The 17,405-nt window shown below is 40.1% G+C and overlaps 1 protein-coding gene across 2 annotated transcripts; it reads right to left on the minus strand.

Annotated features, from left to right (window-relative positions):
* Window positions 1-7,026: 7,026 nt before the first annotated feature.
* LOC124195037 (phospholipid phosphatase 3-like) lies at window positions 7,027-10,373 on the minus strand. Of its 2 annotated transcripts, none has more exons than XM_046589502.1 (7): window positions 9,631-10,373; window positions 8,547-8,701; window positions 8,241-8,470; window positions 8,059-8,176; window positions 7,841-7,956; window positions 7,689-7,749; window positions 7,027-7,610 (listed from the first exon to the last, which is right to left on the minus strand). In XM_046589502.1, the coding sequence occupies exons 1-7, from the start codon at window positions 9,764-9,766 to the stop codon at window positions 7,389-7,391; spliced, it is 1,038 nt and encodes a 345-aa protein (XP_046445458.1). In that variant the 5' UTR covers window positions 9,767-10,373; the 3' UTR covers window positions 7,027-7,388. The 2 variants fall into 2 exon arrangements, with proteins under 2 accessions (XP_046445458.1, XP_046445459.1); XM_046589503.1 differs by lacking the exon at window positions 9,631-10,373 and adding an exon at window positions 8,816-9,339.
* Between the last annotated feature and the right edge of the window lie 7,032 nt (window positions 10,374-17,405).

The following is a 17,405-nucleotide window of genomic DNA, read 5'->3' on the forward strand; positions in this document are numbered from 1 at the left end:
AGTCTAGCACTTTTCATCAATTTTATGCTCGTTTTTTTTTATTTAAATTACTGTGCGGGTTATACTTACTATTTTTTAAAAAAAAGAAAATAGCGAAAAAAAAGACAATTTTTTCTCTTTCTAATTATGACCCCGTGAAATTTTTTTATTCTAGTTACTGCAATCTAAATCCTAAATGTAAATCGCATGTATGCATCCCTAGAATAAGAAATGGTATATTTCTAAATTAGTTGGCATCGAAGAAAATTGACGCAGAAGAAAAAGAATTTATTGTTATGTTGATGTTACCTGATAAGGAATCTGGTTTGCTTCAAGGCTTTAAGCATACTAAAACCAAACTAACTGTTTATTCTTCTCACATATTTTTTAAAGTTCTGTCATTAAAGTAAACGTCTGTTAGAAGTCGCATGTATAAAATTAATTAAGAAGAGTTTTCAAATATTTCAAATAAATTTGCTAATTTTCAGGAACGAAACTTTATGAACTTGTTATTTTCTTTGCAATATTTTTAAACACCATGTTCATCCATTAGGCATTATCTTATGCCTTGTTTTCATAGGACGGAAAGGTAGCACGCGCATCAAAGACATAGGGAAAACAAATTAAAATTTACAAAATTTATGACTAGCCTAGTTTAGATAAGTAACTAACTGATGAACCTGGAAAAAATTTCATTGTTTGATTGGGTGTTCTACACACCCTCAACTACAACTGATACAAATTTGCTTTCGATGCAAGAGACCATAGATTTGATCCGCTGACCATTAAAAAATAATTTTTAAACGAAGATTACTGCATGACGGCCAAACGTTTTTGCCATTTTAAATACATCATTAGAAGACACTGACCCTTGAGCCCCCACTCTCCAACCTGGGCGGGCTCTGTGGTCATCATAAAAGTCCAAGATCTAACACCTTCTCCTTCCGCAATCAAATAGTTTGTTCTCCATTCCGAAGAAAAGGCCTAAAAAAACCAACAAGTGATAGCAGACATCTTTTTCGGTCAACTTACGAACATCTGGGCCCCAATCACTCTCATCTAGACCGAGGAATCGGTCATCAACAACCCTCCCTCCTCCAGCTATGTCGTCTATATCCCGTAACTAAATGAATCTCAGTCCTGGTGCCTCACCCCAGATCCAGTATTTTCTCGGCTGAAATACAAGGTGTTCAAAAACCCTGTCCGCCATCTATGCATCTGATTCGACAGTTCCAGTAATCCACATCTTCCCTGACTCCAGCTCTGCAATCAAAGCTATCTCGTCCTCCGATAAACCATCGAATCACTGCATCGCTGAAATAAGGAATCTGCTGAGCTGTCTCAAGTACAGCGGATCAACCACCAATATTAGCTGGATTCCTACCCGCTCTGGGATCGTCGGAAATGAAGAAGCTGACAAATTAGCCACGGCAAAGGCCAGCTCTCCTTCAGGAAATTTTATCAATAATGAACTCTTTCCTAGCAACGGGGACCTCTGCAACAAGCCCGACGAAAAAATCAAGACTAAACTTGACATCATTTCCTGGCACCAAACCAAAGATCCCACCACTTCAACCACCCTCCATTCCCTTCGATCTGGCCACATCACTCACCTAAACGCTTTCTATAATGGAATGGACATCGAAGCTGATCCTCTCTGCTGTCAGAAAGTATCCAACATGTCTTGATCGAATTGCCTGCTCACAACTCTCAGCATAAAAAATCAGTAATTTCTTTGTAAGCGAAAGCATCTGACTTAACATCCGAACTTAACATCCGAAACTTAAAATGCCGAAATGTTTGCTCAGTCAGTAAACCTAAAAAAAGACGTTTCATGCAAACGTACTCACTTGTAACATAGTCTTTTGTATTCATGATGGGGTACTGAAATGCTAATTTAAGAGCTTCAAAAATGGAAGGGATTAATTTGCAAGGATATGGATGGTGTAAGATTACATAGACAAGACTGAATTTTCACAATTGGATGTTGCGAGGATGAGAGCCGAGGAAATTTCGCATCATTTCCAAAGTTCAATTATCGAATGTTTGCGTCATTTCTTGAAAGCGGAATGAACCAACTTGTGCATCCAACTGCGATATCTAAATTAAACAAGCAGTATTTTATTTTGTTGGTAGACACAACTTTTCCTTCAATGTTCATTTTCTTGGTATTTTTCATGGAAATCAAAACAAACATCTGTAGCGTCCAACTCAAACGAAGAAACGGTTATGTCGGCCAAAGGCGGGTACAACGTACACAGACAAGGTGGAAGAGGATTTCGTGGCCGTCGATGGAGCTACCGAAGAAACAAGCACGACTACGGGAATCGTCGACAGCATGGAGACAGCGGCTAAACCATCACATGCTTCTCGTGTGAACAAACAGGACACAAAGCTCACAACTGTCCACAGAAAAGAGATGAAGAAATGAAACAACTAAGAAGCAACAATCACAACAAGAATCGCACGTCTTTCGGCTGTGTCTTGCGTTCAATGTGTACCTGAGAAGTTCTGCAGCTTTTTTTTTATTTCGTTCAGTTGGATTAAGTACTGTGAGTAATTTTGTAATTATTCTTTCATTGTGTTGTAATGTATGTATGTGTCTGGGGTAGTGCTCATTATTTTGGCAAAAGTCTAGTTTCACCTAAATTTGACGAGAAATGGCAAGTTGTTAGTTTTTTGTACAAGTGCATGAAACGGCATGAAATGAGATTTTTTAACATAATTTTGAAATGTATGAATATAAAATGAAATGAAATAGTTAAAAATCCCTTGCAATAGTAATTTTGATTCAAAATTTTCAATAACTCAACGGCCTGCAACAGGAAGTAACAGAAAATGTAATCTAGTGTAATGTGGTAATGTCAATGTTGGGCACTAAACTAGACTTGTCAATGAAACGTGATTTTTAATATAATTTTGAAATGAACGAAGGAAGAGAAAATGAAATAGTTGAAAATCCCTTGCAATTGTAATTTGATTCAAAATTGCTAAAAACTCAATAGCCTGCAACACAAAGTAACATGAAACGTAATCTAATGTGACGTGCTAGTGTCCACTCCCAGACAGACTTGGTATATTACTTTGAATTTTTTTGTTGAACACCAGCCGCACTTGGCGTTGTACTTTGAATTTTTTGTTGAACTTGGTGTAATAGAACTCTGAATTTTTTATTGAACGCCAGTCGGACTTGATGTAGTACTTTTATTTAATTTTTTGTTGATGGGCCTGGAGGGTACCCCAGTACGGGCCTGAACGTCATGCATCCGTGTAAATTAACTCCCCTATACTAGACTTTTATCTTATATTTAGTGGCAAAAGGATGTTCCTGGTCGTGGTGCTGTGAATTTTCTTAATTTTAATTTTCACTTTCTACGTTTTTTCAGATGGTTGTCACTGCCGACCAAATTTCGGCTGCCGTCTTGGTGACCGGTGATACTCCCGTGGAAAGGCGGATTCAGGATATCCTCGACGCCCTTCCTTATGCAACTGAATTCACGACCCAGTGCCTTTACCGTCGGGAGCTACAGAAGGCTCTCAAGTCATCTTTCCCGAGCTGGTGGTGGGGGAAGAACGGCAGTTCAACCACGTGGATGTTGAGCAAGATGATGAGGGTTTCTTGGCAGTGAGGAAAGCGCAGCATTAAAGTTCGCCTCCTTCCACCCTATCCAGAACCTTGTATAGGAGGGAACTGTAAACTAGAGAAATAGGTTAGTACAAAGAATTAAACGGATGAGAACATGGATAATGATAAAGTAAATAAATATTTACTAGATGACTTGGGAATGCCCAAGAGTTATGAATCACGGCATTATTAAAGTGGTGCAGAAAGCCTGAACGGTAAAGCGGATTTAAGGCCCTGAGACTTCGTTGTATTTCCATGTGCGCGTTGCACTGCTCAACGAAGGTGAGCATATAAAACAATGAATTCAAAAATTGACGAATTTTATTTTTTGATAGCCTACTCCAGCAACATTTTCAGCTGTGACAACATCTTCCGCTCTAAAAATCATTCTGGTCAAGCCACGATCAAGCTATATGTTACAGAATATATATCAATACAATAACTACTGTGCTTGAACAAAATTACTAACAAAGTTGTAGACGTGGTTGGATGGATGGACAATAACGTGGTTGGATGGACAATAACGTGTTTCGGCACGTGCTGATCCACTTGCAGACGTTTGACTAATAGGACAGTCATTTTAGCTGAAAAGGGGTGTATACCTAGAACAAATTGTAATTAGAAATGTTTTACATGAACACTATTTCTAGGGGAGAGTGGGGTTATTTGAACCTGTTTTTGTTTTGCTCGTCTAGGGCCTTTCTTAATCATCCGATTTGTAAAAATACATGTTTTATTGTATTTGTCTCATTTTTTTTCTATCTCCAGTATTAAAATTTGTACTTTTTTCAACAAACTTGCACTTTCGCCAGCAGAGGGCGCCCAATTTCGCCAAATTTTGAAGTGGAAAACTTTGAGGTATAGGGAAGGGTTCTCTGAGTTGGTTTGATTGTAAATTATTCTTTATATTCGCATAGAGTGAAGAATTCTGCATCTTTTGGCACAAAGAAAAAGATTTTAACTTGATTTTTAGTATTTTTTGTAAATTTTGGAAAACGCCGTATTTAACACGGCGCATATGGGGGGAAAACGGGTGTACCTAATAAACTGAACGATACCGTAGCGCCGTGGGGGTTAATCCTACGACAACTTCATGTGTAGAAAAAATGTAGATCATCATTAGATCTACTCAGGGCCAAAAGAAAAAAAATCTAGCCCAAGCGGTTCAAGAGTTATTGCATTTTTTCTAGGACACGTAGTGCCATAAGAATGCATTGAAAATAGGGGGGTGTACCTAATAGTTTGGTGGGTACTGTACGTTCTTTTAAAGCACGCCTACTTTAATCACGGTCAAGAGGATGGCTATCCCTGTGATCCAAGCGGCATTTTAAGGAACCTTCTAAGTTCCTAGATTATTCTGGCTGACCAAAGGGATATAGGGCGTTTGGCTACCTCTTCTGGAAGACCGTGCTCCTACATTGAATTATCCTGTGGTAAGTCATAATTAAAATGATTTCATTAAAATATTTTCTGTATATGCTTTTATTTTCTATAAATTGGTTTGGTGCAAACCACCAGGGTATCATCTTTTGGTGGAATGCATGCATGATATCAACTTTTTCCGTCTCCTGCTTCATGTGATAGTCGAAAGGCCCTCCCAGAGGGGGGTCGAAAGCAGTGTTCGGAAGATCAATGGCGATTGAAATCGAAAATGATTTAAATCGCGATTTAGATGAACTTGTCTGTGATTTGGAATTTGATCTAAATATTTATTTTAATATTAAAAAATGTATAACTAATTAACAAAGCATGGGGAAAACTTGAAAATTTTACACGAGATGCGCACACTCAAGAACTATTGATGAGTTAACAAATTTTTAAATCGAAGTTAACATACTTTCGCAAGGCCTTTTTTTTAATTTTAAACCCCAATATCCTAACTTTGTTTTAATTCAATTTTAATTCCAAATAGATGGTTCACAAGAGAAACAAATTTTCCATCTTTACTTTTTTTTTTAAATCAGTAGCAAAAAACGGTATTGGAAAAAAATTGAAATTTAACGAAAAAATATATTTTTTTAATTTGAAAAGCCAAATTTTTAGGATTTTTCATCTTTAATTTGGTAAACGGGAAAATAGTTTCCCGTTACAGAGTATTTAATACACCAACTACGATATTATAGGAAAGGTACATTCTCGGCCATCCCCAAGACCGGCGGGTGTTTAGTAAAGGGTCCCAAGATTCCCCGCCAGGTTCGCTAGGTTAAGAGGCCTATCGCCTCTCGGAATTATAGTAAAAATATGGGTTTTCCGTTCGTTATTTATAAAATTACCAATGAATGTGTTCAGAAATTGATTTAGTTTAAGCTTAATGTGATTCCCTATCCTTAAATTCCTAATTCATCTAGATTAGGCAATTTTTCTATGTTTAATTCGTGATTGAAATTCTGAATTTTTTGAAAATTGCGCAAAAAAATAAAATCAAATGTGCTTTTAATTACTTATTTTTTGTTAAAGATGAATTTTTTTATTCATTTTTAATATTCAAAAACAGAATCAACAAAAATAAGTAATTAAAAACAATTGATTTGATTTTTTTGGCGCAATTTTCAAAAATTTGCGACTAAACACCAGCCGTTTCTTCCAAGAGACTGGGAAAGCGCGAGAGTGTACCTTTCCTATTATATCGTGCACCAACAATAAATAAACTGTAAAAAATTGGGATTATCGGTTGTGTTGAGCGCCGAAAATAATTCAATTCAGCGGAATGACCCAATACATGATTACAATCTCATTGGATCCAGCAGCGACCACGAAAAAAGCAGACGACAAAATTTTGTAAGTGCCATCTGGCGAAAAGAAGCACATCTGAAAGATGGCGAAAAGTTTGAAAAGTTTTCGATTTCATCAAAATAGAAATTTTTTCTAAATAGTTTATTGCCCTTTTTTACAGGGCAATGAGAATAACTTACAAAAAAAATCAGGAGAGGATACATCACCTTATATTAAAAAGCACCAGATCCCACAAAAACAAACAATTTGATAAAACAACTTTCTTTCGATTCTGCTTGTTTATCAGCTAAATAAAATTCAGAGCTGAAGGACGAACGAAAAGGTCTTCGGACTCAACTATTGCACCTGTAACCAAAGAAAGTTCGGGCGATTCCGAGAAGAGATACTCAATTGATTGTATTTGCGCCGTCGTGTGATTGTTTCCATGTCCTTGAACAAGAAAGTTGCGACATCCACCGCATGATGCGTAAGAATAGATGAGAGATAAAGGTAAACACGGTAAATCGTCGCATTTTACTGATTGAATAAAATTTTTCGAAAAATTTGCAGGCTCGTTCTTTTAGTGTTTTTACTGTCCTCGGTTGAATTTTATATCCCAACATCAAGCGAAAGAAAAAAATTAGAAACCGCTGAATATGCAAGACCGACCGTGCGTGACTTTAAAAAGAGCAGAACAGGGAACAGTAAAATCTTATTCCTACGTATATTCTTTCAGTATATTCACAGAGCGATAACAGCGTAACGTATAGGTTTCTTTTCTTTTCATCTGATAATCAAAGGCAATAAGATAATAAAAGACCCGGTGCCACTGTCACTATGCAAGGCGAAATCAAAACAAAACATACTGAAGCGGCACTTGGATGGGACGTTGCTCTATAATTACAGTCCATCGTCGAGTGAATGCATCTTTACGCGGAAAAATGGGAGAAAGTATTAATAATAACTTCGTTTGACGTAGTATTTGTGTTTTTTTAAAAATCGCACGATGAATGTCAACACAACAATTGAAACAAAACAAACAAAAAAGTGGGGCCAAGAATGAAGCTCTTCTTTAAATATTGATTTCGCTGTCTTCTGCGATAGTTGTGGCAGCCGAGGAAGTGGAGAGCAGCCGGCGAACGGAAGGTCGTTTGTTGTTTGACGAGGGATTGTTCGACTTGAGTTGGAAATCTGCACGACCGCTGCCGTCCTTGAACTGATTTGTTGAGTCATTACTGGCGGAATCAGAGTCGTCGTCGTCACCCCATCGAATACTCCGACTCACGGCTTGAACCTTGTTCGATTCCATTTCAAATAAGAATGTAGTTAAAAAAAAAAAACAGGGAAATTTGCACGTTAAGTGGTCAAATACCAGCATGAAAGCGACTGACAATCCCAAGGTGCCTCCGGCCAATACGTCCCACCAGTGGTGTCTGTTGAGAGAAAAAGAATAATGGATCATGTTCCGCTCGGCGAAATAATAACACGCAGCGCGTTTTGGGTTTCGTCTAGTTATCGTCTTACCTTCGGTCGGTGATACGAGTCAACGCGCAGAGGATTGCGAAACACGCCCACACGAGTTGAAGGCACGGCTTAAAGAAGTAGGAATGGCGCCAGTGAACGGCGCGATCTAAGTACCACTGCGAGGGTGAACGATAATAAAAAAATAAAAGAGAGAGAAAATCAGGATTTTGTACGCTCGTTGGCTCAAATGTGACACGAAACGGGGATCTCGTACGCACCATCATGAAGGCGGCCACGAAAAAGGAGACGGAAGTGTGACCCGAAGGAAACGATTTCTGTGCATCCAAGATCTTACGATTGCTGTAATCCGAGGTGCAATTGAAGTCGACGATATAACTGTAGACATTCAAGACGCGGGTTATTAGAGCTAGGGCAGCCGGAAGGAAGTGATTCAAATTACCCCGAATCGCAGATTTCTTTGGTGACGTTCGGTTGGCAAGTGTCCCAAAAGTGTGGGCGCGCTTCAGAGATCAAACTCTTGGAGATCTCTGTCAATACTAGAACCGATAAATTTCCTAGAAGCACAGCCCTCCAAACCGACCACGATTTCTTCCAGGCGCTCGCCAAATAAGAGCGAACCGCTGCCTCCCGCGACTTTCTCCATTTCTTCACCAGTTCAATTGGCAGAATCTATAAATATTCAATAATGTGTGTCATTCGACTTGTATGGTCAACATAATGAGTTGCTGATGAAAGTGAGCCTTACAAAGAATATCGGTGCCAGCAGACTTCCAAGAAAGAGTTGCACAACTGAAACAGTGTCCCCTCTGTAGGGGAATTTGATGGTGTGGTCATCACAGTAGAATCCTGCTCCACGGGGGCGGATCAGCCCAGAGTAGGACAAGCTCAATCCTCCAATAACTGTTACAGAGAAAATGAAAAGTTCACAGTTATTATGCAACTACAAAAACAGGTATCGGCACATATGGGGAATGAATAACTTAAAAGTGTGCCAACGGTCAAAAACTTTCTTACACCACTTCCACAGCTTTGTCCCAAGCAGCACATAGGCAGACTGACTGAACCTGTTGACGTTGTACATGACCAATCCCAGCCAAGAAAAGACTAACCGAGTTAATAAGATCGAATGTAAGAGACACTCTTTTAATGATGACAAAAAGGAACAAAAAAAAAGCTAGTCTGAGACACACACACACAACTGGAGAGTGATGTCAGGGTATATTACATTGAGCTCTGGCCTTCAGCTGTCAAAACTAGAAAGCCGGACGGAGAGAGAGAGAAAAAGAGAAAGAGAAGTGAAAACTTTATATACGCGTCTCTACTCGGCAGTGACAGCGGCGCAAGTTGCCAACCAAAAACACTCGAAGAGTAGGTTTGGAATTCGGCAAAAAAATGATTTATACAAGAACAACTTGGAAATGGCAGTGGGAAAGCACTTGGAGTTAAATAAGCGTGCTTGTTTTTTTCTTCAACACATCTCGCACACAGTCGACACAGTTCGATAAAAAAGAAAACAATTTTGACAGATAAGTTGCAAGGCAACGTTGCCGTTTTATCGGTAGAAATAATTCTCAAACTGCCGATCGAGAATTGTAAAAAATTTATGTTTGATTCGTGCGGCGCGTGAAATGAGCACTCACGAAATTGTTATCATGGCTTATAGCCGGCCAAATGTGATAAAACAATAAATAATGTGATAAAATACTTCATATGGCTTTCTCCCTTTGACCTAGTGTCCTAGTCCACCCCATAAAATGACCGAAAATGACAATTGACGGCTCGTAAAATTTGAAATTATAATTGTAAATTAAAATGAATTGTATGTATACCGAGAACTAGGACGATGACGTCAAGGATTCGCCCAGTGACTTTGATTGTGCAAAATTTGAGTAACCGGCCCATGGCGGTGGTCATAGGCGGATGAATCTGAGGATGAACGGAGGTCGGCAGTGAATTTTCCGTCATGAAGGAAAAGTTGGCGACTCTCAAACAACAACAACAGTTGTACAACAACGTCACACACACTCACAACCACTGAGAGCACAACAACAACACTTTTGGTAACGTGTGTGTGTGTGTGTACTCGACGAGTTTCGGTCGTAAAGTGACACACACACAAGTGTTGGAGTTTAGGAGGACCCCGGCAACACTTCCGCAAAATTTCGTTTAAAAAAAAAAAGGGAAAACCAGCAACACTAAGAAAAAAAACGACCTTCCCCAAGGTGGAAAGGGAATTTGAATAATCAGTGAAAAACCAAGCTGCGAATAATCGAGAAACAAAACGGCCAGCGCGGTTAACAACCCAAGGAAATAAAAGGAGCTAAACCATTGAGAACGATGGATGGGCCGTAACTGGGGGGGAATGCCAGTCACTCCGGAGTCGGTGTGGATTCAAATTTCGTATGGGAGGGGACTAAAAACAAAAAATAAAACGCCTTTTTTTTTAAATAACAAAAAAGAAGAGAGGGTTATTATTTAATTTTTTGGTTTTAATTTCGTCTTTTTTGGGGGGGTTTAATTTTCGAGGCGGGCGGGGCTGTTAACTGCCTATATGCTTTGCTGCTGCTGAGACTGTGTGGCTGCTAGTTGATTGCCTTGATTTCAGCCTTCCTTTCTCTTTTTCTCTGATGTGCTGTGTGAAGTGGGCTGGGTCACGCTTTCCCTTATGCTCCCGCTTTTATTTCGTTCCTCTTTTTTTAACTTTTCTCTCTCTCTCTCTCTCTCTTCGTTCTCTTCTTATTATTACGAAAGACGAAAAATAAAAAGGAGGTACAACTAGTTGATGGTGTACGAGAGAGTTTCATCCGGTTCAAATTTTTTTTTTCTATCAGTTTATTCCTTCATTCTCGTTCCTTTCTTCTTCTTCTTCTTCGCTCTTTCGCTCTCTGCCGGATGACGATATCGTGGCACCAGATCGACCGGAGCAGGAAATAAAAGACGACCGCACGACAGACGCGCAGCACTCCGTTGCTGCTGGCAGAATCTGTTTACACCAAAAATCTAAACAAATTTTTCCTTTTTTCTTTTCTTCTTCTTCTTTGGAAAATCAAATCATTTTGAATTGCGAGGCTATTTCCAAAACAGACGCTAACCAGAAATCAGAGATTTTGATTTGAAGCCATTCGAGTGCTGGGATGCAACAGCTGATAAACTGGTCGTCGAATGATTGAAATCTTTTTTCTATTTTCTTTAAAAACAAAAAAATTTAAAAGAAAAAGTCGATAAGAAGATATTTGAAAGAGGAAAATGTCAGAGGCCCGCAGCCATTTATGGAAATGAATTCAAAAAGAAAAATGAAAAATGAATATAAATTTTCCCCCCATTTGTTTCCCGATAGGAAAATTCCAAACAAGGCCGTGACGGACTGTGCGTCTCGACTTTGTGTCTGAGTGACGTCAAAAAGATTTATGCGGCCCAGGCACTGGACTAACTGCTGCTGCTGCTACTGCTGGGTCCCATATTCTTTGACCCAAATGGAGGAAATATTACAAAACTCCCCAACCACAAAACGAGGATCTTATTTAAGAGACCCACAATTCATGTAAGGGCACGCGTGCATTGCACACAGACACACTCACACATCATAGGGGCCAACACATCATTTGCTTGATCCGCTTAAGCATTCCGAAACACAGTGGCAGCAGCCAGGATATTGCGCTTGGGGTTTTCTTTTTTCTATACGGGACTCACGAAATTCCGCCCACTTCCTTTTTTATTTGGCGGCCGCGAAATCGAAGATGATGACGTCACATCAACATCCGAATTGTTTTTTTCTTATATTTCCCAATCCGGAATGGACCTTTGATCTTCTTTGACCATCGACGGAGCAAGAAAAAAAGGAAAATGTTCACGTGCCGGGAATTCCTTGTTCTTTTACTATTTTTTTGATTTGATGCTGCGCGGGAAAAAAGAAAAGAAAAAAAAATCTCTTGATGACTTGACATTGGCGTCCGTCTTTCCATCCGGAAGAAGAAAAAAAAACCATCACGCGGGTATATATGGAGAGACGTATATATATATATATAAATACAAAGGATCCAAATATGAAAAGCCGGAGGGTAGAAAGAAAAAAAAAAAAAAAAAGGTTTGAACGAAAATGAGAATCTCACGCAAGTCGTCTGAATGGCGATCATTGTGTGCGCCTGGCCCCTGGATATGTGTGGGTGGGTAGGGTCTGCCCCCGCATCGTCATTGTCTGGGAAACAATAGGGCGACTCCATATACCATACGACCAGATTCAAATTTCGCGCTCTCAATCGGAAACGAATTTCCACACAGCACAAAAGGTGTTGAGCCCCATTTCTTTTTTTTCTCCCCTCTCTCAGAATCCAGAAGGTCACAAAAAAATAAAAAAAATAAAAGACCAATCAAAATCTAATTAAAAAAAATTTAAAAAAAATGACTCCCGCCGTCCCGCGTGAGCGCTGCGCTGCACAACCGATCGATGAATGGGCGTTGCTCTTTTCATATAGCCACCCCAGCCAGTGGAATCGTCTCACATATCGGGTGCGGTGTGTTATGGTATCCGCACGCGTCTTCATCTTTGCGACAGAGTCGAGACATCCGCACGTTGGTGGGGGACGACGTCGAGGTTCTCTTCTGCCGGCAGCAGCTCAGAACGAAAAATATCTGCGACGACGACGATATTCATATCGCTGTGCTCTGCTTGCGCTGCCGAGTTGATTGATGTAACAGCGCGCGTCTACTAATCAACTCGCGTCGCTCCTTTTTTTGGCTTGTCTTTTGTGTCTGCTGTGCTGGGCGTCTGCGAGTTGTACGCGGTGCGGATTAGATGTCAACAGTGCGGATGACGTCGTTATTCTATCGCCATCCAAGCTGCGGGTGGATAGACAATTAGACATTGCTGAAATCTCATCAAGTCCAATCTAAAAGCCTCGCCCTTCTATCTTCTACTTCTACTCAGACTGACGTCTAATTGGAATTACTTGACATAATCAGGTGGGTGAATACCTCTCTCCTTATATCCTGATTGCCGAGAGTAGTCTATATAGAGTGCTGGCCAATGCGCTGACCATGCCAGCAACGGGTGAAATTCATGTCAAACGAATAGCGGACGGACGTCGGATTGTTCTTCTACTTCTTTCTCGCATTACAAACGTGCAAAATCAAAGCCGGGCTGGCATCGATCGACGTCGCCGCCGACACCACTCAACATCTCATGCGATAATGAACAAAAAAGGAGGGAAATACAAATCCGCCGCAGTATATAAAGGGGGAAACAAGGCACTCTAGCAAATTAGACAGATAGTATAACGCAAAACTTGGCTGTTTCTTTTTCCCCCATCCTCGGCTCATATCCTCTGAAGCTTTATTGCATTAGCTCTAGTCTTATCTATTACGTCGGAATATCATTTAAAAAAAAATGCTGCTGCTGCTGCGAGGCCCTCGGATATATTTATGGCGGCTAAATGACTCGACTAGATCGTCTAGCGCGCGCGCGCGTTATTAACTGCCGCAGAAATGTGTAGCGCATCCCATGATGGAGTATACTACTATATATAAAAGTATATAAATTTACCGGGAAATCAGAGTGGGAGAAAAAAGTATAAAGTTACAGCTGGTAGCTGCCTGATAAGGCGAAATTTTCTCGCTCCGCCGCTTGATTTATAGACACACAACAACAGCAACAACACGACTATATATACGGCACGAGCTGGTATAGAATCAGAAAGAATAAGACAAGAATATAACCGAAGAGAGAAGATCACTTTTGTGCTCCAAGTGCAGCGAGCTGTGTTCCGTTTACATTTGATTGCCATTGCCTATATAGATTTCGATACACAAAAGACTCGACGCTGATTGGCCGTTAGTCAAGCGAATCGATGCGGATTCGACGAAATTTCAATCCTCCACCAGAAAATAGAAAATCGCTTGGCGAAACATTTCACGGAAATGCGGAATTTTGATTTTATTATTGGATGCGCTGGAGAGAAAAGAACGAAGGTTCTGGGAATCGATTGAATTATTCTTTTTCCAATAGACTGAAATCGTCATGTGGGTGGCAACTCTGAATATCCCAAAAGGGAAGGAATATAAAAATATTAAAGAATATGGGCCGTGTTGGTTTACATGGAGTAAATATTACATGCACCTTACGTGGGAGAGAATAAAGAAGAAAGAGACGATATGTGGGTTGTCAAAATTCCTCAAATGTCAACCGCCCCTGCTGCTGATCTTTGGTTGTGTGCTGCATCAGGTGGAAAGAGGAGAGCTGTAAATAAATCTCGGTCGTGACGTCATCATCATCTCGACATTCATCGATATTTCATTTCCCTGCATGCGCTCACGTAGACAGCACGCACACACACACACAAAAGCCCAGCAGCGAAGATACTATTATATGATAGAGATATTGGATATGTCTTCTAACGTATATGTTGGAGAACTCTTCTTCTTCTTCTTCTAGCAACAGCAGAATATAAAGAAGAATCTTTACAAGATTCAGCCAGCAGCCATTTTGTGTGTGTCTAGGATAACATGGGGGTCTTATTTTCTGATTTCCTCCCAGTCAGGATTTTCCATATACTAGATTTCACTTTTAGACGAGATTGACTGTTATGTGTATAGCTAGCTATATATACGATCAACTCTAAAATATTTAAACTCCGCCGAGTTTGAACTTGCGAATATTGGACCAACCTCTGCGATGATTGAATTTCAGTTTTGGGATGACGCAGGTTACATTAGTTAGCTGCTGCTCTGGCCAAGGCTCTGGCGTTATTCTAGTATGTGTGTAGTGTAGTCGAAAGTTAGTTTTGCCACTGTGTGATGCTCTATACATACACATCTACAGGCAATTTCGACATAATGAAGTTATAAGCTCCTTTGGCTCTCCTGTTGTTTCGCCAGCGGCAGTGATTGTCCATTTTCGCCGTAGAGAATAAGAGAGAGAGGAGCTTCTCCGAAATGATATGAGATGCTCTTTTGTTTATTTTCCTATTAATTACATGTGAGACACAGCCGAGGCAAGCTAGACTATACCACTGTGAGCTGCACAAACTCATTAGTTGTTTTTCTCCTTAATTGTAATACTCTGCGCTTCTTCTTCTTCTTCTTCTTGTGTGGTGACGAGCAAATCTCCGTGAATATACGCCGCACTCTATTCTGGTTGATGGCTGGATTATAAAATCTTTTATCATCAAGTTATTTATAACAAGTCGCCAAAAAACAACAAACAACAAAATGATGAAGTTGAATCACGGAAAAGAACAAAGTCTAAATGTAACTTGTTTCTTTGTTTTGGAGGGGTAGTGGTGGTGATGGTTTAATGCGAGCAACATTTACATAACGTAAAATATGCGACATCCGGCCGCCGCTCGTGTCAGTTTGAATAAGATGAATCACCGCCCGTCGTCGTCTACTAGCTGCTGCGGTTGAACAGCTCTACACACATTCTCGTGTATATGTACACTAGTACATGTGTGCCATCAAACGGAATAACATTCTAGTGTTAACTCTACAGACATTTCATTATTTCAAGACTGTCTGTTATAATAATAAATGGAAGGGGTGTACTTTATCTCATCAACAATTGAAGGAAACGTATATACAAACACAGCAGCGGACAAAATGAAGTGAATTTATTTATTGACACGGAATTCCATTTTTGACGTATACACACAACACAGAACAGGACAACTAATCACAATCATTATACCAGCCAGTCCTGAGTACATCATATAAGCAATAATACAAATAAATGATGATGAATAACTGTTTGCCTATGTTGTATATACCTTATACCTATATACAAGATACACACGTGAAAAAGGTATTTCCAAGTATATCTAATATTCATATGTGCGGGAATCAATCAAAACCGAAAATGCCGGTCGTGATGGATATCCACCAGGCGCTGCTGGAGGGCGGGATTTATACCTTGTAACCAAACAGGAGAAGTTGAATAAGGGCGGAATATCAAAAAGAAAGAAAGAAAGAAAAAAAAAGGAGAGATCAAATCTATCAAAAGAGCGCGAGCTTCAACTTGTGTGTGACTCGGAACGTGACAGAAATCACGCAAAGGCTCCCCCCCCTCTTTTCTCAATATAATAATAATATGATACAATAATATTGACTCTATATCTTGTATGTTCTTTAACGGGTGATGATATCTCTTTCGATATGATCCTATATATTGCGTAACAGCCAAAGAATAAGAAAGAAAAAGAAATACAAGAATTCGATAACGACGTGCATTGTCGAGGGGGAAAAAAAGGAGTGGGAATCACCCGCGGGATCACATTTACGACATTGTGTATCGCCATGTTGTTGCTGTTGTTGCGATATAGTATAGATCGTCAATCAAACTTTCGGCCAGGCTCTATGCGTATATAGTAGTACCAAGTCCATATCAAGCTGGAAAAAGAAATGGCCGCCTTCAAACTGTGTGTGTAATTCGCTTTTGGTGGAATTTCCCTTCCACGACAACGCAAAACGATTTCCCCCGGTCAAAATGAAAAAAAAAAAAGGTAAACGGACGAATATACAAAAAAAAAAGAAAAGGGGGGCCCGAATATCATCAGTTTGCGTGTTTATCTCGTCTGTGTGCATTTCAAAAGCTGTGCAGGGCAGGAGAATGCGATTCTCCATTTCCCCTTTGATTCGCCAGCCCTTTGGTGCGCATGGTAGACGAAGTATAACAATAATGCACATTTCGCCATGTGTATAACACAGCAGGCCGCTACTGGCTGCTGCTGCTGGATCCAGTGTGCTATAGTATACAGTATCTATTTGGGCTGTTTTTCTTTGCCATCGGAAATCAATGCCCAGCCGACAAAACCTTAAAGGCAGAGAGTTGCGGCCGGTCACCGAAACACACATCTTCTTGCGCTAGCTAGCTGTGTATAGTTTCGCCTTAGACTTTATTTTGTTTTTTCTCGTTTTTTCCCGCTCGGATAAACAGCCGAGAGCAACTATTATTATACACAGCCGAGTGTGTGTGTGTGTATATATTTCTCCAACGAAAATTGTGTCTGAATAGGAGCGAGAGCGCAGTCGGGGTGTGTATTAAATTGCAATAAAACGCGTTGCGCGGGGTCGGAGAGAGAGAAAAGTTGTGACATGATTGCGTCAACTTATATGGAATAAGAACTAAGAAGAAATATTGAGAAGAAGAAGAAAAGACCCTGCTGTGCTGTAATAACATGGGCGGCACTATATACGACGACGGCGGCCGTTGGGTAGAATTTAACTCGTCCATCTATCGATCCCCGCCGACGACGACGACGATGCGGATATGCTGTGTGTGTGTGCATGTCAAAGGGACGACGTTAGCTCCATTACTGCATGTGTATAGTACTAGCTATAGTATATAACGGACGTGGGAAATGATTCAGGTGTTGTGTGCGTATTCATATTCCACTCATCGTTAGTTTAGACTTTGGACACAAAAGAAAAATGTTTAAGTTCCTTAGAAAAGTAAAAGGAGATGATGGAATCGTGTAGTAAAATCTCCCGGCGACCCTGGTTATTATATAGGGCCTATTTCAGCCAACTTTTTTCGTCGTCAAATATCTTATAACTGAGACGACAAAAGAGTGTACACGGAGAACTGCCAGGATACTACATACTACTACTACGTACT

The sequence above is a fragment of the Daphnia pulex genome, chromosome 5 (genome assembly GCF_021134715.1).
Source record: "Daphnia pulex isolate KAP4 chromosome 5, ASM2113471v1".
Taxonomy (NCBI): domain Eukaryota; kingdom Metazoa; phylum Arthropoda; class Branchiopoda; order Diplostraca; family Daphniidae; genus Daphnia; species Daphnia pulex.